The sequence below is a fragment of the Lipotes vexillifer genome, unplaced genomic scaffold (assembly GCF_000442215.2).
Source record: "Lipotes vexillifer unplaced genomic scaffold, Lipotes_vexillifer_v1.1 scaffold343, whole genome shotgun sequence".
In the NCBI taxonomy this organism is placed as follows: Eukaryota; Metazoa; Chordata; class Mammalia; order Artiodactyla; family Lipotidae; genus Lipotes; species Lipotes vexillifer.
Genome location: NW_006777506.1, coordinates 1,227,982 through 1,254,187, shown reverse-complemented (window position 1 = coordinate 1,254,187; position 26,206 = coordinate 1,227,982). Strand labels below are relative to the sequence as shown.

Below are 26,206 nucleotides of genomic sequence, written 5' to 3'. Positions count from 1 at the left end.
TATAAGAGACTACTACAAACAACTATATGCCAATAAAATGGACAACCACGAAGAAACGGACAAATTCTTGGAAAGGTACAATTTTTCCAAGACTGAACCAGGAAGAATTAGAAAATATAAACATACCTGACACAACTAATAAAATTGAAACCATAATTAAAAATCTTCCAACAAACAAAGGTCCAGGACCAGATGGCTTCACAGGTGAATTCTATCAAGCACTTAGAGAAGAGCTAACACTGATCCTTCTCAAACTCTTCCAAAAAATTGCAGAGGGAGAAACACTCTCAAATTCATTCTGCAAAGCCACCATCACCCTGATATCAAAACCAGAAAAAGATATCACAAAAAAAGAAAATTGTCGACCAATATCACTGATGAAAATGGATACAAAAATCCTGAACAAAATACTACCAAACAGAATCCAGCAACACAGTAAAAGGATCATACACCATGATCAAGTGGGATTTATCCCAGGGATGAAAGGATTCTTCAATATACACAAATCAAATCAATGTGATATACCACATTAACAAATTAAGGAATTAAAACCATATGATCATCTCAATAGATGCAGAAAAAGCTTTTGACAAAATTCAGCACTCATTTATGATAAAAGCTCTCCAGAAAATGGGCACAGAGGGAACCCACTGCAACATAATAAAGGCCATGTATGACAAACTCACAGTAAGCATCATACTCAATGGTGAAAAACTGAAAGCATTTCCACTAAGATCAGGAACAAGACAAGGATGTCCACTCTTGCCACTTTTATTCAACATAGTTGTGGAAGCCACAGCCACAGCAATCAGAGAAGAAAAAGAAATAAAAGGAATACAAATTGGAAAAGAAGAAGTAAAACTGTCACTGTTTGCAGATGACATGATACTATACATAGAGAATCCTAAAGATGCCATCTGAAAACTGCTAGAGCTAATCAATGAATTTGGTAAAGTTGCAGGATACAAAATTAACGCACAGAAATCTCTTGCATTCCTGTACACTAATGGTGAAAAATCTGAAAGAGAAATTAAGGAAACACTCCCATTTACCATTGCAACAAAAAGAAAAAAATACCTAGGAATAAACCCTACCTAGGGAGACAAAAGACCTGCATGCAGAAAACTATAAGACACTGATGAAAGAAATTAAAGATGATACCAACAAATGGAGAGAAATACCATGTTCTTGGATTGGAAGAATCAATAGTGTAAAAATGACTATACTACCCAAAGCAATCTATAGATCCAGTGCAATCCCTATCAAACTACCAATGGCATTCTTCACAGAATTAGAACAAAAATTTTCACAATTCATATGGAAATACAAAAGACCCCAAATAGCCACAGCAATCTTGAGAAAGAAAAATGGAGTTGGAGGAATCAGGCTTCCTGACTTCAAACTATACCACAAAGCTACAGTAATCAAGACAGTATGGTACTGGCACAAAAACAAAAATATAGATCAATATCTTGCACCTGATAGATCTATCAGGTACAATTTAGAATGCCCAGAGATAAACCCACGCAAATATGGGCACCTAATTTACAACAAAGGAGGCAAAAACATACAATGGAGGAAAGAAGAGCCTCTTCAGTGAGGGGTGCTGGGAAAACTGGACAGCTACATGTAAAAGAATGAAATTAGAACACTTCTTAACACCATACACAAAAATAAACTCCAAATGGATCAGAGTTAAATGTAAGAGCAGACACTATAAAACTCTTAGAGGAAAACAGAGGAAAAATACTCTTTGACATAAACCACAGTAAGATCTTTTTTGACCCACCTCCTAGAGTAACAGAAATAAAAACAAAAATAAACAAATGGGACTTAATTAAACTTAAAAGCTTTTGCACAGCAGAGGAAACCATAAGACAAAAAGACAACCCTCAGAATGGGAGGAAATATTTACAAACGAAACAACAGACAAATGATTAATCTCCAAAATTTACAAACAAACAGCTCATGGAGCTCAATATCAAAAAAACAAACCATCCAGTTAAAAAATGGGCGGAAGACCTACGTAGACATTTCTCCAAGGAAGACATACAGATGGCCAAGAGGCACATGAAAAGATGCTCCACATCACTAATTATTAGAGAAACGCAAATGAAAACTACAATGAGGTATCATCCCATGCTGGTCTGAATGGCCATTATGAAAACATTGAGAAATAATAAATGCTGGAAAGGGTGTGGTGAAAAGGGAACCCTCCTGCGCTGTTGGTGGGAATGTAAATTGATACAACCACTATGGAAAACAGTATGGAGGTTCCTTAAAAAACTAAAAATAGGACTACCATATGACCCAGCAATACCACTATTGGGCATATACCCTGAGAAAACCATAATTCAAAAAGAGACATGTACAACAATGTTCATCGTAGCTCTATTTACAATAGCCAGGACATGGAACCAACCTAATTGTCCATCAACAGATGAATGGATAAAGAAGATGTGGCACATATATACAACAGAATAGTACTCAGCCATAAAAAGAAACAAAATTGAGTTATTTGTAGTGAGGTGGTTGGACCTAGAGTCTGTCATACAGAGTGAAGTCAGAAAGAGAAATACAAATACCGTATGCTAACACATAGATATATATATGGAATCTAAAAAAAAACCCAAAAAACAAATGGTACTGATCAATCTAGTTGTAGGGCAGGAATAAAGATGCAGACATAGAGAATGGACTTGTGGACATGGGGTGGGAGGGTGAAGCCAGGGCGAAGTGAGAGTAGCATCGATATACACACTACCGAATGTAAAATAGTTAGCTAGTAGGAAACAGCAGCATAGAACAGGGAGGGAGATCAGCTAGGTGCTTTGCAATGACCTAGAGGGGTGGGATAGGGAGGATGGGAGGGAGGGGAAATGGGGACATATGTATGCATATGGCTGATTCACTTTGTTATACAACAGAAACTAACACAGTATTGTGAAGCAATTATACTCCAGTAAAGATTTTTTTTTAAAAAAAGGGTAGGGCTTCCCTGATGGCGCAGTGGTTGGGAGTCCGCCTGCCGATGCAGGGGACGCGGGTTCGTGCCCCGGTCCGGGAAGATCCCACATGCCGCGGAGCGACTGGGCCCGTGAGCCATGGCCGCTGAGCCTGCGCGTCCGGAGCCTGTGCTCCGCAACGGGAGAGGCCACAACAGTGAGAGGCCCGCGTATCGCAAAAAAAAAAAAAAGTGTAAGTGAAGCTCAAGTTGTGCCCATAGAACTCAATTAAGATGAGAGAAGTCACCAGTGGTGAAGAAGCTTTGGGAAGAGTGTCAGGCACGAGACAAGCACAAGGTCAGGGAATAAATGTACTGGTACCAGAAAACAAGGCAAATGAGAGTACCAGGCACTAGGTAAGCAGCCAGGACAGCATCAATGACAAGCAAACATCAAAATGAAGCAGCTCCTACCTCAAGCCAAGAAGTCTTTTAAGTACTTCCTACTCCTGAGTGTGGCCAATTCGGACTCCAAGTGAATTAACACTGGGTGGATGGTAAACGGATTAACAAAACCAGTGGGAAAGGAAGCAGAAGTGATTATAGTACAAAATATGGAACTTGTACAGAGGAGCTGCTTGGAGAAGTAGCTTAGGGAAGCTACAGCCCACCAGGTGGTTTCAAGTCGCAGCTCCACTATTTCTTAGTCTATAAACTTGGAAAATTATTTTACCTCCCCCAGTTTAAATTTCCCCATGAACAAAAGGGCGATAACATATCCTATCTCACATTGTTAAAAGAGAGAATCATTATTAATCATTTAACATGTAGTGATCACCCAACTATAAACTATCAATGATCATAAATATTGTATAGTTAATTTATTAAATCACAGTTCTGGAGTTATTTAATGTATCTAATGTTACTTTCAATTTTGACTTCTGCATACAGTCTGTTGGATTTATTATGCTGGATCCTCTGTGATCCCCTAAATATTTGTGTGCAAGCACTTTGAGGACTGCACAGGGTTAAAGCACGGTACAGCTCTGTTGTCACTTACAGGTGGATATGGCTGTGTGCACACATTGTTTTGAAAATATAAAAGTTACGAACAGATTGACCATCTTGCTCTGACACCTATTCTATAAAATTATTCTAGTTCCTTTAGTGATAATTAAATCTATCCCCACCATGGCAACTCTTGCATTAGATTAGTCAAACTGAGATTTTCTTTCCTAAAATGGCTGAACATACTCTTTTGGTTCTACCAAACCACAAAACATGAAACCACAGTCTAAGTCTAAAACATCACCCTCTGTGGTGTGGAATGCTGCAAATAAAGTCACTGCCAGGCCAACTTTTTGTTCGATGTAGCCAATCTTCTTCTCTTCCAAATGACACCCTTTTAAAAAAGGATGAAAAGCATTGGTAACATTCCCTGAACATTGACCTGAAATGTCCATAAAGGAGACTCACTGCAAGAAGCTAGAACTCATGAATAACATTAAATGACCTTTTTATGATTATTTGTTGATCTAGTATTGTTTATGTGAAGTAATAGGCCCACAAAAACAATCTGAAAGTCTAACTATTTACATGATATGGATAAAAGCAAGTTTGTCTTCTTAAGTCATAATCTACTTAAATTTATGCCCAGTAGTTTTGGAACTCAAATGAATAATTTTATGCACCATTGACAGTAGTACTTAAATTGTCTCAAGCCCTTTTTAAAAAAAAAATCAAGTTGAAACAGTGACTATCGTATTAAAAGCACAATGCTTAACCTTAAACGCTATACCACTATTATATATGCATTTCTATATTATTTTTCAAGACTCAAAGTGACCATTCAGTTTGTAAAGTTAATAGTCACCTATTTGATATATGTCCATGAAGCCGCTTTGGAGGAAAAGCAGTAACCGCTGACATGCTGAATGCACATAGACGATAATACCTCATTTCATCTTTACAACCAATCTATCAGGCAGGTACTGTTAAAAGTCAGGTAGAAAACCCAGTCCCTTTCTAGAGCTTATTCTCTTAAACACTATATAAATTCTAGGGAAAACTTGTTCTTTTGTTTGTTTGCTTTTAAACCTAATAGCAATAATCACAACTAACACTGCAACTGTGATTTGCACGGTGCTTGGCAGTTACATCCTCTACCTCCTAGGATATGTAACAATAGTTTTATGTGGACAGAAAAGGTCTAGTCAAACTTTGTAAGCTACAATGATCAGAATTCTAATGGTGAATAAGGAAATAGTTAAGGCATAGCAGAAACATGAATGGTACTGACGTTAATATTAAGTTATTTGGCAACTTTTAACAATGATCAAGGTTACAGTAAGCAAACAATAGAGTTCATGTAAGTAGTTCCATCAGGACAATTACTGGAATAAAAGTTAAGGAAGCCATTGTTTTAGAAAGGGTCGTTGAGAGTGAAGATCTTGAATATGAGTGGAGATAAAACAAAATTCAGTTCAAGGAATAAGGGATAAATATAAAACTTTTGTTAGGATGTTTCCTATCTACTCCAAGTCACTCCAGCACAGACAGACCTAACCCTTATATGGTTTGTCACTAATCCGAAGAGAGAACCTGGAAAGTCCAGAAGCTAAGAAGATTTTCAAGAAGACAGTAAGTAAGCAAAGAAACATGAAAGATGTTTAGATTTTCTACAATCTTGGAGCGGTTGAGGGTGTCATTCCCTTTTTGCTGGGCTATTTTACTCTTCCTTCTAGAGCCAGACAACTCTACAAGAACATTGGGTGAAAAGAAAATATCTGTGCAGGAAAGAGAGAGAAGCAAAAGTAGAAAATGTTGAGAAGTGAAACTTTGTATATTTCTTGAAAACAAGAATTCTGTATCTAATCACCCTCTTCATTTGGGCCTTATATTTCTAAAAGCATTTCTTGTACTTCACACTCTGCTGGTAGATTCAGAGACCCTCCACCCAGAGATTCCAATCTTATTTCCAAGGCACTTCTCTTAATAACCACAGAGTTTAGTCATGGTTCAAACACATCTTGCTGTGCCCGACAGATTCTATAGTGGTCTTTGTGGCCATTTTCAGCTTTGTTGATTCTACCCCAAGGGCATAATCACCAAGAATGCAGAGTGTTCACCAGACAGCCTAGGGGCATGGGGATCATAAAAGATCCCAGCTGGAAAAAAATTTTCATTTATATGAAATAAAATACAAAGCTTAGAGGGTCATGATTTTCATTTAAAGAGCAAAGATAGTAGAACTAAAATGTTTTGTGTTAACTTTATTCTAAATAAAAAATGCATTTTCTTTATAGTTCTTAACTTTTGTTAAAAAAACAGCGTTGGCATGAAAATCATCATGCATAAATGAAAATACAATTTAATGAAATGTCATATTTTATAAATTTAAGTGATGCAAACATTTGACTTATCTGTTGAAATTAAGCTGCCAGGTTCTTTTTCACATGAAACAAGCTCTGTTTTATTTCATGTGTTACCAAACTGTGTAATTTTATTTTTCAAGAAACATGAGATGGAGAGATGAAGGAGGGAGGGCCAAACTTCTTGAGTAATCCGACTAAAGTTGTCATGCACATGCTGTATCATTTACATTGTGATTGACATTTATTTGTAGTTTCTACTTTGTTTTATACATAGAGGAGTCATTGCTAGTGAATTTTTTTTAAAAAGTAAGATAACAATCTGCTACCTTTGCTGTCATCAACATCTCCAAATTATGGTCTAGGGCCGAAGTCTAAGTTTTGGCCTCCAGATGTTAATACTTAGGAATTTGGTGTCCAAATGGATGACTCCTGATAGGAAAATGTTTGGCAACAGATGACAGACCAGTGAAGCCTACAGTCTCTGAAATCAAACAACCTAGATTCAAATATCCAGGCTCTGTCCCTCCATAGCTCTTGACCCTGGTCAAGTAGCTTAGCCTTTTTAAGCTTCCGTTTCCTTACCTATATAACAGAGAAAATTACAGTATCTTCCTCTTAAGATTGTTATGAGGGTTTAATGATATAACGCATATACAAGTTCTTAGCACAGTGCATGGTAAATAGAAAAAAACTTGGTACATGCTAACTACCATTATTATATTAATAATCTGAAATGCTAACTCTAATTTTGCCATTCTGACAAATATTTCCACCAACTGCTTCAAAGTTATTAGTGTCAAAAAATACCAGGTCAATTTCAATACAAACTTGTCTATCAGAGACGGGATGCTTACAGCCAACATCCAGAGTTATCTTGCCAGTTGCTCTTCCGGCATCATTGACAGCAACACATGTATAATCACCAGCATCCAGATCTTGAGTTTCTTGAATCTTCAAAAGTCCCAAGAGAGGGTCAATAATGAGAAATGGTGAGGGCCTCAACTCAAGATCCCCTAAGTCAAAACAAAGCGGAGAACGTTAAACAGTTAAATGTTTACATAGTTTGCTATTGATTTGATGGCAAAACTTCTGAAGAAAACGATTGTAAAGTTTTTAAATACAAGTGTCTTGCACAGCGCAGACACTTAAACAATGTTTATGCAATGGAAGAATGAAGTGTTTCTTGGTAATGAGCTGATTTATTAGTCTGTATAATTCCACAGGCTAATCTATAGTCAAAAATCAGGCCCTAAATGAATTATGTACAAATATTTCCTACCATATATGTACCTAAATGAGAACAAACTCTTTGAAGCTATGTTGGGGGGGCTAGGAAAGAGTGGCAGCTGTCACTGTGGCTGTGTTAGGTAAGAAGGGAATGGGAAGATGAAAGTTGAAATGAGGTTTCTACCATCTTTGTGGCAGGATGAATTTCAATTACCCAGGAAATGCTTCGGAGACTATGGGTGTTCTTAGTTTGGCTAATGACCAGGTTTCTGGTTTGCTGACTGTTCTCAGTCAGATTTTGCCTTGTGAAAGGTATGAGCTGCCTGAGAGGATTCTAAGGATGGCTCGGAAAGTAGGAACCACAGCTGGCTAGAGAGGGTAGGGAAGAGCTTGCTGAGAGAAGAGAAAGAATGGATGAGGAACTCTTGACAATGGCCAGAGAGGAGTATTGTCATATAAATCTCCCAGGATACCTCTACTAAACCTGTATTAGGCATCAAAGTTCTTTAAGTTGGAGTTAGAGGTTTTTTTGGAAGAAGCAGGCAGGGGATAAGTGAGTGGAGGATGGAACCAGATATTGAGTTTGACCTCGGTATGAGGGTAGAATGACCCAAGAAAGATGAGTTATTTCTGGGTTACCTGTCCCTGCAGTGCCTCAGATACCCTGAGAACCATTTCTATTTGAAGGCAGGCAATGCCTCAACAAATCTCTAAGTTGGGTTAGCCTTTCCTTAGGCTTCCCTTCCTCCAAGGTTTCCCCTCATCGAAGAATGAATTTCACCAGGATGACAAATATCATAAAAAATTACCCAGTACTGAGGTTTAAGTGGCAGCTTAGTGTCCATATCTTTTTTGTTTGTATTTGTAAAGGGTGATGTCAAACTCTTGGTGGGGATCCTAAAAAATTCCAGGAGGTTTAAGGGCCATTGCCTTCGGGTTTCACAGCATGCCCAGATGTCAGGTCTGAAGAGGTACTCTCCAAAATGCCATATACTAGCTGAGCCATGTGCCCTGGGACTAAGGACTGTGGAAGTAACTCCCTTAGCTTTTAACAGGCTAAAACGCCAGAGCTAGTAATTCTCTGGGACACTACATAAAGCATCCACCAACAGACTCAGAGCAACGAACAATTCTTTTGTTTTTATAATTTGGGGAGGAGATGAGGTCAAAGGAGCCATAAATTTAAAAACAAAAAACTTACATTAGCAACTGTCAGTGCCAAAAATAAAGTATTTTTCAGCATTCCAACATTTAAAACCCCAATCATCCTTTTAAGCTTGCTACTGGATACCACGCGAGAATGAGAGAAGCAACTAAAGCCTTGTCTATGTGCCTCTGGGAAACTTTCATAAGTAAAAGCAGATGATGTTGACATAAACTTTCCTCCCTCTAGGGGAGGATGCAATGTGACCAAGCTGTTCATCAAGCATTAAAATGTTTGGACTAAAATGCATTTAGATTTTTGGATTTTACTTCTCCTTTACTTCTTCTGTATATGTCGGAGGACATACAGGATGAAATAAAGACTAAAAAGCTACTTTTTGCTAGCAGCTTTTTTTTTTTTTAAATAAAAGTGTTTAAGGAATAGCAGTAATGAAACAAAATATAAATTGGAAAACACTGGCTATATCAGGTTTGCATTTTGATCACATTTTGGTCATCTCTCTTGATTTCTACTGAACAATTAGTAATCAAATTATTGAGAAGCCATAGAGAAATACAGAACTTTGAGATGAAAATGATTGAGGGAGTATATACTTTTAATATTAGATAAGATTAGAAGAATGTTTACATACATAGTAAAATATATAAACTTTGCTGACAATCTATTCTAGGATTGAACAATCATTACCTTATCAAGGAGGATTCTTTCTGCTTTAGTTTAAATTCAATTCTGGCCTCTGTGGATGCAAAGACTAACAGACAGATCATTATCCCTGACATAAGACCCTTTAAATTGTTGAAGGTTCTTTAGTGGTTCTCAAAAATGTTTTTCTCAAGACCTTTTTATACTCTTAAAAATTACTGGGGACTTAAATGAATTTTTGTTTATGTGGATTATATTTATTTGTACTTCGCATTTTAGAAAGGAAACTGAAAATTTTTAAAACACATGTATTTATTTTCTAATAACTCATGACATTTTAACATAAATGTACTTTATAAAAAAAAATTTCCCTGAACAAGAGAAACTTAGTGAGAAGAGTGGCACTGTTTCACATTTTTGCAAATCTCTAGAATGTCTAGCTTAATAGAAGAGAGCTGAGTGTTCATTTTTGCTTCTGCATTCACTTTACTGGATATCACATATCATGTAGCTGAGATGAGTGTGAAAAAGCCAAATAACATCTTAGTATCATCAGGAAAATAATTGTGATCTCATGGATTCCCTGAAAAGAATTGTGGGGAACCTCCAGGGATTCCCAACTACACTTTAGCAACAACAGATCTAAAGAAACAAATTCAATTTCTTTACTATTTTACCAGAAATATTCTTTATACAACATTTTAATAGTGTCCCTGATTCTTCTCTGAACCCACTTTATGTTGCTCATTTCTAAAATCTAAAATTTTGGGGGGGCATTTGTATGTACGAAATTCCTTTTCTCAAATGGTCTGAATGAAATACAATTTATTAATGAATGATGGTTGCCAAGGGCTGCAGGGCAGGAGAAATGGGGAGCTGCTGTTCAACAGGCATAAAGTTTCAATCATACAAGATGAGTACATTCTAGAGATGTGCTGTACAACAGTGCCTAGAGGTAACAATAGTGTACTGTATGCTTAAAAATTTGTTAAGAGGGTAAAGCTCATGTGTTCTTACCATAAATAAACAATAAACAAATGACCACCTACTTTATTCAGTAAGAACTGCCTGAAAAAAAAAGGGAAAGAACTATTCTTTCCCCCTGTGGTTTCCATAAGGTAGGATCTTCCTAACCTTGCTGCTGTCTCATCCCCAGCAGGGGTGGCAAAGAAAGGTCCAGCTGCCTCCTCGTCCCTTTCTTTTTGGAGCCAGTTTGCATGTAGAAGAGTTTGTCCCCTGGCTTTTCTCTTTATGATCCAGATTCTGCTTATGGAATAAAATGCCTGCCTGGGACTGGGAGAAGAAGTGATACTGGGGTTCAGGGCAGCTCTGCATATTGGAGATGAACATCAATCAAAGCAGGTCCTCCAACATGATCTGTCAGTGCTTAATGCCCACATGCTAAGCTCTGCTGGTGCATAACTCAGAGAAGTGGGATATGATTTACTAGGCGCACTGAACTCCAATATCTCTGGTTGAGAAAAGAAACTACTAGGCAGTCAATTCTAGAATCTTCCATGTGGTGGCTGCATAGCTCCCTAACTCCTCATTCACCTCCCAAGCCATTTGTGGGACCAAAGCTGACATACAGACTATTCAGGAGAGTAGCACCTATTTGGGAGAATAAAAGACTTTCTCTCTGTGACTCAGCTATTTACAGGCAGAGAAATCAGCAGGTTCCATTACTTTAAAGATATTTTTATTACTAACATAAACTACTGATTGATATTTTTCTGGATTTATTTAATTAAGGTGTGAGTTTGAAACTTTTATCTACTTCTTTTGTAAGTTAAAGATTTAAGTTTTTCAAATAAGGAAAGTTAGTTTTTGTTGACTGAAACCTAATTAAGAAGCAAATCGAGAAATGCTTTCTTTTCAGAGAAAACATGAAGACTAAATCATTTAACATGGAAAACTATGAAAATGACGTTATCTCCTAGTTTCCCTCCCTATTTTTGATTTGTATTATTGAAAAGTATTTGTTTTCTATATAAAGCCTTTCCTTTTCACCTCGTGTTCCCTAAGAGTTTGAACCCGAGGTGAATTCACAATTTTGTAATTATGACATCAACCTGTTGCTATGGGAATGTCTGTGATTTAACAAACAGAATCATAACAATAGTGCTTTGTACTATTTAGCATTTTTCATCTGAAGATTTAAGAGTATTTTGCAAACAGCATCTCAATAATCCTAGCAACCTCCCTCTTAGGCTGTTTGTGGGGATTTTTCTTTCTCATAGATTGGAAAAACTAAGAGAAAAACAGAAGCAGGACATTTTATACAGATATCTACTGTCAGCATTTGAGCATAGACCAGGACCCAAGGGCATTCTCACCAAGGACAAGCAGCACATTACTGTTATTTTATTACAGAATCACAGAGGTAGAATCTTTATATCACAAATAGAGGCAGATAATTTCTATACTTGATATAAACAGCTACCATGCATGGTGAAGCTGACCATAAAATACGTTTGTCTTTCAGTCAAATGTCATTCAACTGTAATTTTCGAGGCATGTCTTTATCTGAGCTCTATATAGAAAGCGTCCTGGAGAATCTAGAAAACTTCCTAATTGTGAGAGCCTAAGCAAAGTGAACTGAAATAAGTGAAGCTATTTTAAACATTAACGGAGTATTCTTGGACAATTTTCTACAGGAAACAATCCTAAACTAATAAAGAGAACGTTCAGCTGGATTAGCACAGGCGAAGTTTTCCTGCTTTGATTTTCACAGTCCTATAATCCACACCAGATGTCAAATGCTGAAATTCAGAGTGCAGAATTTTGAACTATTGTCTCTAGTGAGACCATAAGCACATTTTATGGAGCGGCTAAATCACACACCAAAACAAATTTTTAACAAATCATTTTTATCTAAAAGAGAAAACAATACTAAGTGAACCAGACATGAACATACTTAAGAAATGTACCTTTGAACCATTTAACCTCAGGTGGAGGAACACCAGACGTTTTACATTCCATAACTGTTGTATCCCCAAGGGCAACCAAGAGCTCACTCTGAATTACGATCAACTTCGGGGCTTCTGAAAACAATAAACATGCAAATAATTAGCGGCTTGCACAAGGCCACTTACATCTTGTTTCTGTTTACTAAATGAACCAATAATAAAAAACTATTATTATTTACGTGCTTGTGGCTATCTCAGTTTTTACAAACAGAAATAAACTCTTATGATGTATATGCACACAGATGTGTGTGATGAAAAGATCATCTATAAGGCCAAAAGAATATTAGGAAAAAATAATTCTGATGAAACAGTGTCCAAAAATTTAGGAAATTAATTGATGCACATTTTCTAGGTGATGCACATTTCAATTAATCGATGCACATTTTCTACGTGACTTTAAGGATATTCATGTCTATCTACAGAGAGACAGTTGTAGCCTAAGGCTAAAATTTGCATCTATAAAAAGTAGAGTCTCCCACTTTTAACTCTATTTTTCCCTTTGATGTTAAATACAGACATTCTCTAAGTTTCTTTCCTTAGCTTTGATTCAGGCCTTTGCCTAATGCTTTAGTTCATGCACATACTTTTCTCTTAACTGAACATTTTAGGACTTCCTAACTTCAACTGAGGTAGTTTTAAATAAAGCCAAGAGTTAATTTCTCAAAGATCATGTTACTCCTTGGCTAAAAAACTTTGGTGATTGCATTTCATAATTCCCTAGTTCGGCTTTCAAAAATCATAAACTGGTGCATGGTTTTCTTTTGAACTTCACGCTCCATTACACCTCCTTACTTATCACAAGGTATGGAGCTACACTGGTAGTCCAAAACATGCCCTACTCCCTCCCATCCTCCTGCTTTTGCTAAAGTATTTTCCTCTGCCTGAAATGCCCTTTGCCACAACTTTTCAAATCCCACTCATTCTTCCAGGCTGAGCTTAAATCCTATCTCCTTTAAGAAGTGTTTGCAAATTCCCCAGTCAGAATTAATCTTCCCCTCCACCAACCTTCTACTTTTGTACTTATTTGTCTGCCTTATTATATTTATTTACATATATCCACACCCGTTACTCACACTCTTGAAAAGTAAAGACCTCATGACATACATTTTTTATTCTACATTCCGCAGTCTCTAGCACAGCATTTTACACAATTTGGGTGATTACTAAGTTAAATAAATGGGTGGAAAATTTTGGTTTCTTTGTGAATGAACCCAAATTCATTTCTGCAATGCAGAATCTGTTTCAACCCCCATTCCCAACTCTTTGTTCCCTCTCCATATGGCGGTTCTATGAACGTTTTTAATTGTCATCTCTAAATCTGAGCCCATCTTCCCTTCTAAACTTATTCACCACGTGCCTTCCTCATTTCTATAAAGGAGACTTCTTCCCAGGCTTTTAGGTCCAGTATTTGTGACATTTGCGTTACCTCCTTCATCTATACACACCATCTACAATTCTCAATCTTTTTTTTAACATCTTTATTGGAGTATAATTGCTTTACAATGGTGTGTTAGTTTCTGCTTTATAACAAAGTGAATCAGTTATACATATACATATGTTCCCTTATATCTTCCCTCTTGCATCAGTTCTCAATCTTTATTGTGGCTCTTTTACACTCCTTCCTCGCCACTGCCAATTTTACTACCTTACTATGAATGATGAAGCAAAATGAGAGAAAGGGTGGACTGCTGGTCATTAATTATTCACAGTTTACAAAATGACACTGAGCATATAACCCTTGTCCTTTATTTGTCTAAGAAAGACCAAAGTAAAAGAAATACTGGGGTTTCCCTGGTGGCGCAGTGGTTGGGAGTCTGCCTGCAGATGCAGGGGACACGGGTTCGTGCCCCGGTCCAGGAAGATCCCACAGGCCACGGAGCGGCTGGGCCCGTGAGCCATGGCCGCTGAGCCTACGCGTCCGGAGCCTGTGCTCCGCAACGGGAGAGGCCACAACAGTGAGAGGCCCGCATACCACACACACACAAAAAAAGAAATATTGTATTCTATATTACATATTATTAGAATATATGATTATGTATTATAATAGATTTGATTATATTATATATGTTAGAATGTATTATATTCTACTATATTATGGAATATTATATTATAGAATAGTTATCATAAAGTATATCTTCAATAAATGAGTTTGGAGGGGAAAAACTGAAGATGAAAGGCAAAACGTAATACCTAGATAAGTGACAGAAATGTAAATATATAATTATAACAGAAATATTTTAAAGTTTCATATGAATAAATATATTTATACATATATATATATATATAAATTCATATATATATGAACATAAGTGGAAAATGTAAAATTAAAGTTGAGGTGAAGTGGAGAGAAGGAAGATGGCGGAAGAGTAAGACGCGCAGATCACCTTGCTCCCCACCGATACATCAGAAATACATCTACACGTGGAACTGCTCCTATAGAACACCTACTGAATGCTGGCAGAAGACCTCAGACCTCCCAAAAGGCAAGAAACTCCCCACGTACCTGAGTAGGGGAAGAGAAAAAAGGAAAAACAGAGACAAAAGAATAGGGACAGGACCTGCACCAGTGGGAGGGAGCTGTGAAGGAGGAAAGGTTTCCACACACTAGGAAGCCCCTTCGCGGGCACAGACTACAGGTGGCGGAGGAGGTAAGCTTTGGAGCAGCGGAGGACAGCACAGCAACAGCGGTGCGGGGGGCAAAGCGGAGAGATTCCCGCACAGAGGATCAGTGCCGACCGGTACTCACCAGCCCGAGAGGCTTGTCTGCTCACCCGCCGGGGCGGGCGGGGGCTGGGAGCTGAGGCTCGGGCTTCGGTCAGATCGTAGGGAGAGGACTGGGGGTGGCGACGTGAACACAGCCTGAAGGGATTCGTGCACCACAGCTAGCCAGGAGGGAGTGCGGGAAAAAAGTATGGAGCTGCCGAAGAGGCAAGAGACTTTTTCTTCCCTCGTTTCCTGGTGCACGAGGAGAGAGGATTAAGTGTGCCGCTTAAAGGAGCTCCAGAAACGGGCGCGAGCCATGGCTAACAGTGCGGAACCCAGAGACCGGCATGAGATGCTAAGGCCGCTGCTGCTGCCACCAAGAAGCCTGTGTGCGAGCACAGGTCACTATCCCCAACTCCCCGACCAGGACCCTGTGCAGCCCGCCACTGCCAGGGTCGCGTGATCCAGAGACAACCTCCCTGGGAGAATGCACGGCACGCCTCAGGCTGGTGCAATGTCACGCTGGCCTCTGCCGCCGCAGGCTCGCACAGCACCCAGTGCCCCTACCTCCCCCCGGCCTGAGTGAGCCAGAGCCCCCGAATCAGCGGCTGCTTTCACCCTGTCCTGTCTGAGCGAAGAACAGATGCCCTCCAGCGACCTACACATAGAAGCAGGGCCAAATCCAAAGCTGAACCCCAGGAGCTGTGTGAACAAAGAAGAGAAAGGGAAATCTCTCCCAGGAGCCTCAGGAGCAGCAAATTAAATCTCCACAATCAACTTGATGTACCCTGCATCTGTGGAATATATGAATAGACAACGAATCATCCCAAATTGAGGAAGTGGACTTCGAGAACAAGATATATTACTATTTCCACTTTTCCTCTTTTTGTGAGCGTGTATGTGTATGCTTCTCTGTGAGATTTTGTCTGTAGAGCTTTGCTTTCACCATTTGGCCTGGGGTTCTGTCCTCCGTTTTTTGTTTTTGTTTTTCACTTAAAAAAATTTTTTTTTCTTAATAATTCTTTTTTATTTTAATAACTTTACTTTTTTATCTTTCTTTATTTTATTTTATCCTCTTTCTTTCACTCTTTCTTTCTACTTTTTCTCCCTTTTATTCTGAGCCATGTGGATGAAAGCCTCTTGGTGCTCCAGCAAGGAGTCAGTGCTGTGCCTCTGAGGTGAGAGAGCCAACTTCAGAACACTGGTCCACAAGTGACCTCCCAGCTCCACGTAATATCAAACGGCAAAACTCTCCCAGAGATCTCCATCGCAATGGCAAGACCCAGCTTCACTCAACGACCAGCAAGCTACAGTGCTGGACCCCTATGCCAAACAACTAGTAAGACAGGAACACAGCCCCATCCATTAGCACAGAGGCTGCCTAAAATCATAATAAGGCCACAGACACCCCAAAACACACCACCAGACGTGGACCTGCCCACCAGAAAGACAAGATCCAGCCTCATCCATCAGAACACAGGCACTAGTCCGCTCCACCAGGAAGCCTACACAACCCACTGAACCAACCTTAGCCACTGGGGACAGACACCAAAAACAACGGGAACTACGAACGTGCAGCCTGCAAAAAGGAGACCCCAAACACAGGAATATAAGCAAAATGAGAAGACAGAAAAACACACAGCAGATGAAGGAGCAAGGTAAAAACCCGCCAGACCTAAAAAATAAAGAGGAAATAGGCAGCCTACCTGAAAAAGATTTCAGAATAATGATATTAAAGGTGATCCAAAATCTTGGAAATAAAATAGAGACAATGCAAGAAACATTTAACAAGGACCTAGAAGAACAAAGGAGAAAACAAGCAATGATGAACAACACAACAAATGAAATTAAAAATACTCTAGAAGGGATCACTAGAAGAATAACTGAGGCAGAAGAACGGATAAGTGACCTGGAAGATAAAAGAGTGGAAATAATTACTGCAGAGCAGAATAAAGAAAACAGAATGAAAAGAACTGAGGACAGTCTCGGAGACCTCTGGGACAACATTAAACACACCAACATTCGAATTATAGGGGTCCCAGAAGAAGAAGAAAAAAAAAAAGGGACTGAGAAAATATTTGAAGAGATTATAGTTGAACAATTCCCTAATAGGGAAAGGAAATAGTTAATAAAGTCCAGGAAGCACAGAGAGTCCCATACAGGATAAAACCAAGGAAAAACATGCCAAGACACATATTAATCAAACTATCAAAAATTAAATACAAAGAAAACATATTAAAAGCAGAAAGGGAAAAAGAACAAATAACACACAAGGGAATCCCCATAAGGTTAACAGCTGATCTTTCAGCAGAAACTCTGCAAATGAGAAGGGAGTGGCAAGACATATTTAAAGTGATGAAGGAGAAAAACCTACAACCAAGATTACTCTACCCAGCAAGGATCTCATTCAGATTTGATGGAGAAATTAAAACCTTTACAGACAAGCAAAAGCTGAGAGAGTTCAGCACCACCAAACCAGCTTTACAACAAATGCTAAAGGAACTTCTCTAGGCAAGAAACACAAGAGAAGGAAAAGATCTATAATAATGAACCCAAAACAATTAAGAAAATGGGAATAGGAACATACATATCGATAATTACCTTAAACGTAAATGGATTAAATGCTCCCACCATAAGACACAGACTGGCTGAATGGATACAGAAACAAGACCCATATATATGCTGTCTAAAACAGACCCACTTCAGACCTAGGGACACATACAGACTGAAAGTGAGGGAATGGAAAAAGACAGTCCATGCAAATGGAAATCAAAAGATAGCTGGAGTAGCAATTATAATATCAGATAAAATAGACTTTAAAATAAAGACTATTACAAGAGACAAAGAAGGACCCTACATAATGATCAAGGGATCGATCCAAGAAGAAGATATAACAATTGTAAACATTTATGCACCCAACACAGGAGCACCTCAATACATAAGGGAAATACTAACAGCAATAAAAGGGGATATCAACAGTAACACATTCATTGTAGAGGACTTTAACACCCCACTTTCACCAATGGACTGATTATCCAAAACAAAAATAAATAAGGAAACACAAGCTTTAAAGGATACATTAAACAAGATGGACTTAATTGATATTTATGGGACATTCCAACCAAAAACAACAGAATACACATTTTTCTCAATTGCTCATGGAACATTCTCCAGGATAGATCATATCTTGGGTCACAAATCAAGCCATGGTAAATTTAAGAAAATTGAAATTGTATCAAGTGTCTTTTCCTCCCACAACGCTATGAGACCAGATATCAATTACAGGAAAAGATCTGTAAAAAATACAAACACATGGAGGCTAAACAATACACTACTTAAAAACGAAGTGATCACTGAAGAAATCAAAGAGGAAATCATAAAATACCTAGAAACAAATGACAATGGAGACACGACGACCCAAAACCTATGGGATGCAGCAAAAGCAGTTCTAAGAGGGAAGTTTATAGCAATACAATCCTACCTTAAGAAACAGGAAACATCTCGAATAAACAACCTAACTTGCACCTAAAGCAATTAGATAAAGAAGAACAAAGAAAGCCCAAATTTAGCAGAAGGAAAGAAATCATAAAGATCAGATCAGAAATAAATGAAAAAGAAATGAAGGAAACAATAGCAAACATCAATAAAACTAAAAGCTGGTTCTTTGAGAAGATAAACAAAATTGATAAAACATTAGCCAGACTCATCAAGAAAAAAGGGAGAAGACTCAAATCAACAGAATTAGAAATGAAAAAGGAGAAGTAACAACTGACACCGCAGCAATACAAATGATCATGAGAGATTACCACAAGCAACTCTATGCCAACAAAATGGACAACCAGGAAGAAACGGACAAATTCTTAGAAATGCACAACCTACCAAGACTGAATCAGGAAGAAATAGAAAATATGAACAGATCAATCACAAGCAGTGAAATTGAAACTGTGATTAAAAATCTTCCAACAAGGGCTTCCCTGGTGGCGCAGTGGTTGAGAGTTCATCTGCCGATGCAGGGGACACGGGTTCGTGCCCCGGTCCGGGAAGATCCCACATGCCGCGGAGCGGCTGGGCCCATGAGCCATGGCCGCTGAGCCTGCGCATCCGGAGCCTGTGCTCTGCAACGGGAGAGGCCACAACATCGAGGGGCCCGCATACTGCAAAAAAAAAAAAAAAAAAAAAATCTTCCAACAAACAAAAGCCCAGGACAAGATGGCTTCACAGGCATATTCTATCGAACATTTAGAGAAGAGCTAACACCTGTCCTTCTCAAACTCTTCCAAAATACAGCAGAGGGAGGAACACTCCCAAACTCATCCTACGAGGCCACCATCACCCTGATACCAAAACCAGACAAAGATGTCACAAAGAAAGAAAACTACAGGCCAATATTGCTGATGAACATAGATGCAAAAACTCTCAACAAAATACTTGCAAACAGAATCCAACAGCACATTAAAAGGATCATACACCATGATCAAGTGGAGTTTATTCCAGGAATGCAAGGGTTCTTCAATATACGCAAATCAATCAATGTGATACGCCATATTAACAAACTGAAGGAGGAAAACCATATGATCATCTCAATAGATGCAGAGAAAGCTTTCGACAAAATTCAACACCCATTTATGATAAAAACCCTGCAGAAAGTAGGCACAGAGGGAACTTTCCTCAACATAATAATGGCCATATATGACAAACCCATAGTCAACATCGTCTTCAATGGTGGAAAACTGAAACCATTTCCACTAAGATCAGGAAGAAGACAAGGTTGCCCACTCTCATGACTCTTATTCAACATAGTTTTGGAAGTTTTAGCCACATCAATCAGAGAAGAAAAGGAAATAAAAGGAATCCAAATCGGAAAAGAAGAAGTAAAGCTGTCACTGTGTGCAGATGACAGGATACTGTACATAGAGAGTCCTAAAGATGCTACCAGAAAACTACTAGAGGTAATCAATGAATTTGTTAAAGGAGCAGGATACAAAGTTAATGCACAGAAATCTCTGGCATTCCTATACATTAATGATGAAAAATCTGAATGTGAAATGAAGAAAATACTCCGATTTACCACTGCAACAAAAAGAATAAAATGTCTAGGAATAAATCTACCTAAGGAGATAAAAGACCTGTATGCAGAAAATTTAAGACACTGATGAAAGACATTAAAGGTGATACAAATAGATGGAGAGATATACCATGTTCTTGGATTGGAAGAATCAACATTGTGAAAATGACTCTACTACCCAAAGCAATCTACAGATTCAATGCAATCCCTATCAAACTACCACTGGCATTTTTCACAGAACTAGAGCAAAAAATTTCACAATTCATATGGAAACAAAGAAGACCCCGAATAGCCAAAGCAATCTTGAGAAACAAAAACGGAGCTGGAGGAATCAGGCTGCCTGACTTCAGACTATACTACAAAGCTATAATAATCAAGACAGTATGGAACTGGCACAAAAACAGAACTATAGATCAATGGAACAGGATAGAGAGCCCAGAGATAAACCCACGCACATACGGTCACCTTATCTTTGATAAAGGAGGCAAGAATATATAGTGTAGAAACGACAGCCTCTTCAATAAGTGGTGCTGGGAGAACTGTACAGGTACATGTAAAAGCATGAGATTAGAACACTCCCTAACACCACACACAAAAATAAGCTCAAAATGGATTAAAGACCTAAATGTAAGGCCAGAAACTATCAAACTCTTAGAGGAAAACATAGGCAGAACACTCTATGACATAAATCACAGCAAGATCCTTCTTGACCCACTTCCTAGAGAAATGGAAATAAAAACAAAAATAAACCAATGGGACCTAATGAAACTTAAAAGCTTTTGCACAGCAAAGGAAACCATAAACAAGACCAAAAGACAACCCTCAGAATGGGAGAAAATATTTGCAAATGAAGCAACTGAAAAAGGATTAATCTCCAAAATTTACAAGCAGCTCATGCAGCTCAATAACAAAAAAACAAACAGCCCAATCCAAAAATGGGCAGGAGACCTAAACAGACATTTCTCCAAAGAAGATATACAGATTGCCAACAAACACATGAAAGAATGCTCAACATCATTAATCATTAAAGAAATGCAGATCAAAACTACAATGAGATATCATCTCATACCCGTCAGAATGGCCATCATCAAAAAATCTAGAAACAATAAATGCTGAAGAGTGTGTGGAGAAAAGAGAAGCCTCTTGCATTGTTGGTGGGAATGTATATTGATATAGCCACTATGGAGAACAGTATGGAGGTTCATTAAAATACTAAAAATAGAGCTACCATATGACCCAGCAATCCCAATACTAGGCATATACCTTGAGCAAACCATAATTCAAAAAGTGTCATGTACCAAAATGTTCATTGCAGCTCTATTTACAATAGCCAGCAGATGGAAGCAACCTAAGTGTCCATCATCGGATGAATGGATAAAGAAGATGTGGCACATATATACGATGAATATTACTCAGCCATAAAAAGAAACGAAATTGAGCTATTTGTAGTGAGGTGGATGGACCTAGAGTCTGTCATACAGAGTGAAGTAAGTCAGAAAGAGAAAGATGAATGCCGTATGCTAACACATATATATGGAATCTAAGAATAAAAAAATGTCATGAGGAACCTAGGGATAAGACGGGAATAAAGACACAGACCTACTGGAGAATGGACTTGAGGATATGGGTAGGGGGAAGGGTAAGCTGTGACAAAGTGAGAGAGTGCCATGGACATATATACACTACCAAACGTAAAATACATAGCTAGTGGGAAGCAGCCGCATGGCACAGGGAGATCAGCTCAGTGGTTTGTGATCACCTGGAGGGGTGGAATAGGGAGGGTGGGAGGGAGGGAGACACAAGAGGGAAGAGATATGGGAACATATGTATATGTATAACTGATTCACTTTGTTATAAAGCAGAAACTAACATACCATTGTAAAGCAATTATACTCCAATAAAGATGCTAAAAAAAAAAAGAAAGTTGAGGTAAACTCAGAAGGATACAGAATTTATTAATTTGTAAGTAATATATTACAAAGAACAGATGAATCATGGAAGGATAGAACTCTGTGGACATTCTGGAACTCTTCCATAATCTGGAAGCTTCCTTGATTTCTGTTGATTACTGAAGCTATTCACTCCCTGAACTTTTAACTTAAATTAGTTACAATATTTGCTTTAATCAATGTGTGAAACAAACAATGAATTATACAACTGGGTATAACTCATTCCTAATATTAATTTTCAAAACAGTACTTTTACATTGCTTGATATGATATTCATACTATTTGTACTGCCTTTTAAACTGATTATACTTGCCAGTGTATCTGAGGGTAGAAGTCTGTTTATCCATCCCAGCTGAATTACTTGCCAGGCAACCATAGATCCCTGCATCTTTGGGAACTGCATTTTTGATAAATAAGATACCTTCTGAGGTCATCCTATACCTATAGACAAAAAGAAAATAAAATTGAAAATACTCTAATAATAGTATCAAGGAACTATAGCACCTTTCTTTCAAATATTTTAGAATTATGTTTGTGGTGCTGATTGCAGAAATGATTAACATCATCATTTTATAAGCAGAAATGTTATAATGATAATAACAATAGGTCCCACATATCTAGTACTTGTCATGTATCAGGGCTGCTCTAGTACCTTTACATTTATCAATGTTTTAAATCTTCCTAACAACCCAATGAGTTAGATACTATTATCTCTGTTATACAGATGAGCAAAGAGGTTATACAACTTGCCCAGAGTCAGGGTTAGTAAAGGGAAGAAGTGGAATTTGCACCCAGGCAATCTTGCTCTGTGTGAACTTCTAAGCTAAACAGTTCCTCAAAATGAAAACCTGAGAGATGCAATGCCTCACATCTCAAGTGAGTCTGTGAAGAGACCAGGAATAGAATCTGGCTCACACCTAAGTGGTTCTCCCCCTGCCAAACCCAGAGTAATGGAAGCCCGATGGCTGGAAACTTCACTGCTTATGCCCCTCGTGTTCAGTACTCTCTTTGAGCATAAGAGGATTCATTTTCTTTTAAAAGCATCCAGCAGAATAAAGTACCTCTCAGTGTACAATAGTATGGCAGCAGCAAGCAGGAGTTACGAAGAATGTCTGCATACACTTTAATTAGAGCTACTGTTCTGTCTGTCTCTCCCTCTCTCTTCTGTTAAATCTCAGGACCAAACCTCTAGTAGACGGGTTAAAACTACACATTACTTTACCCACAGAAAGTTTATTATCCCCATTTCAATTATTCAAGGTAAACCAACTGTTACAGTGTTATGTTTGCGAAGCAAAGTATTAGGAAGCACTTAGTCCCAGCTATTGAATTCAAGACTTAAGAACCTCAAACTCTATACATTCATCATTTATTATTTTACTGACATTTCCTGGCCTATTGAGAAAATCTAAAGCTGTGGATTTGGGTCAAATCTCCCTTAACCTTAGGGATTTGGTCAGATTAATATTGTCCAGAAATTTCACCAACTTCTCTCACTCAGTAAAAACAAAGAACATGATACAAACCCAGTACCTGTGTGAACCCACAATAAACATATCATTCATGGTCCAGGTGATCTTTGGTTTGGGATAACCTGTTGCAGAACACACGATGGAGACCTCAGATCCACCTGTAAAAGACTGATTCTTGGGCATAACAGTGACTTTGGGTGGTTCTGCAAAGGAAACACACAGAGTGAAATGTCAATGATGTTAGCAGATTTGCAGGCTTCTCACTGCCACACCTTTACTTTTAAAAAATTATTTGTTTGTTTATTTATTTATTTTGCACTTTCAAGAGTGTACAGAACTGGGGTCTGCTCCTTCCAGGCCCCCAGAGCTCCTCCTCTCCCTGAAAGACTGATGCAGGCTGTGGTTGGGCCCCCAAAGCCTGACTCTGCACCCCACAGGCCCAGGCAGGACCACAGAGGGTTTCATCTCTGGCCATTCATCCCAAGGCCTTGCAGCCCAGTCCAGCCCTGTCAGCCCATCTGGAGCCCCAGGCCTGCTCCTACTATTGGATCTTGGAGGCATGACAGTGGGCAAGGCTTTGCCTTCAGAGCTTGGTGAGGGTCTGGCACACTCTCCTTTGAGGGGACATCAGGGGCCTGGGTCTGAGGCCAATGACAGAGAGAGGCTTCCACTTTCTGGGGCCTGAATGCAAGGGGGAGAGAAGCAGGACTATGACACAGTATTATTCGGCAGCCAGGGCTGGGGTCCCTCTGTCCATTCTCTAGCCAGGTCCTTCCCTCAGCTCATGACCCACCCATGGCCTTAACTACTGGGCTGGCTGGGCACCAGGCCCTGCAGTGGCCCCGTTTTTCTGGGGTATCTTGGACATGCAGGAGAAGGTGGTCCTTGGGACCTGGATGTTCCCAAGCTCATAGCAGCTGGTGTCCATGAGCTTGGGAACATCCAGCCACAGGGTGGCTGCTGGCGGGGATGGCATCCAGCACCTTCATCTTGACCATTCCAGAGGTGAAGAGCTTCCTCTTGGGGTTGCAGAAGGAGAAGGTAGAGTATAACACAGAGGTGAGGGGCAACCAGACTCAGATCACCAGGTAGAAGGCTCCTCTCTTGAAAAGCAGCAGGTCCTATTGTCGTTCCACATGCCCTCAGGGTAGAGTCACACTTCAAGGTTCTCTCTGACCATGCCCAAGCCCACGTGTGCCATCATGGTCCTGGTACTTTGTTAGTTGATGATAGAAGAAATTTTCACAAATTAAGGTATAGGGAATTCATCCTAGTTTATACATGATTTGGCTTGAACTTTATGCTAGTTAGAACAGCCTATGTACTGTCAAGCATGCATTGTACATGGGCTTTAACCATTAAAGAATGTATTTAAAAAATAAAAATGGAGTAACTGTGGTTCAAACATTCAAAATGGAGCCAGGTGGCCATTGTGGGTGTGGTTTCAGACACGCTCCTGCATCACTGAGAACTTGAATTTTCTGAACTGTATCAAACTCAAGGACACCACCAACTATTCTCAGAACAACATCTGCTAGCAGTTGCCTGCTGCAACCTTATGGTCTCAAGGTCTCCCCTTGTAACTGTGAAACCATTCAGTCCCCAAACAATCCTTGCGTAACAAGCACCCTTTCTTCTTGCCGGTTCTAATCCTAATTCTTGTCAAACAACTTATGCAACTTTGTGGGTTTTGCCTATATAAGCCTCCCTCATTTTGTGGTCAGGCAGAACACAATTCAAGTGCTTCTTGAATCTGTGTCTCCAGGGCTACAGTCCTCAGTTTGGCTTGAATAAAACTCTTTTCTATTCCTATTATAGATTGTTTACTGATTATTTGCATTGGCAATGAAGATGCCCCAAGGAACACATGATCAGGCTCATGCATCCTATGAAGAACAGCTCCTGCTTGGCAATCTGCATTCAGGAAGGGCCTCCATGAGACCACTATGCCCAGGATGCTCTGGTGGTTAGAGATGATGACACAGGGGTGGTCCACCTCCAGCTTCTCGCGGCCCTTAATCTCAAAGTGAATGCAGTATATGTACTTGAAGGACTGGATGCGCCAACTGATGATGCTCACATTCTCCACTATCTGGCCACAGTGACACAGCAGGCAGGTGAACATGGCCACGGTGACGACCATAAAGCAGAGCATGCAGTACAGGGTGATCTTGGCTTAGAACTTGGCCGTGCAGCTCAGCTGCACAAGCAGCAACAGGAGTAGCAGCTGCAGCAGTGTGCAGTCAGCCACGGCCAGAGTTCCATGGCCAAGGCCGTGCTGGGATCATGCATGTATGGTGGCCCCCTTGGAGCCTCGATGGCACTGGCCTCAGGCTCCCTCCTTGGGCTCTGGCTGGAGAGGAGCTCTTTGGATAACCCCTATCAGAGATCTGGTCCAATCAGTGCAAGAGAGAAACCAAAAGTAATGAAAGCATGGGAGGTAAACTGCTTTTGAGAGTAAAATGAATCTGATCCCAATGTTGTGTTTCTGCATCTCCAGTGGTTACTATGGGGCCCCTTGCTACTTTGCTCCCACTAGCTGACTACTGGTTTCCATCTGCTCATCTGGAACTTCAATATAAACCTGTTTTCAGGCAAAGTCTCTATACTGGGCCTTTTGCTACTTTCTATCTAGTGAACATAGGTTTGGAGTCAATCTTGTCCTGACTGCTGCCTGTTTTGAGTTGCTCTTTCCC

The 26,206-nt window shown here is 39.4% G+C and overlaps 1 protein-coding gene and 1 pseudogene across 1 annotated transcript in view; both read right to left on the bottom strand.

The window, feature by feature from the left end:
• The window catches only part of HMCN1 (hemicentin 1), a 543,624-nt gene that overhangs the window by 285,975 nt on the left and 231,443 nt on the right, over positions 1-26,206 (bottom strand). Inside the window, 4 exon segments of the mRNA XM_007451144.1 lie at positions 7,173-7,331; positions 12,283-12,396; positions 22,352-22,479; positions 23,572-23,713. Of these exon segments, the coding sequence (XP_007451206.1) occupies positions 7,173-7,331; positions 12,283-12,396; positions 22,352-22,479; positions 23,572-23,713 (543 nt within the window).
• LOC103089330 (1-acyl-sn-glycerol-3-phosphate acyltransferase beta pseudogene) lies at positions 24,316-25,775 on the bottom strand (annotated as a pseudogene).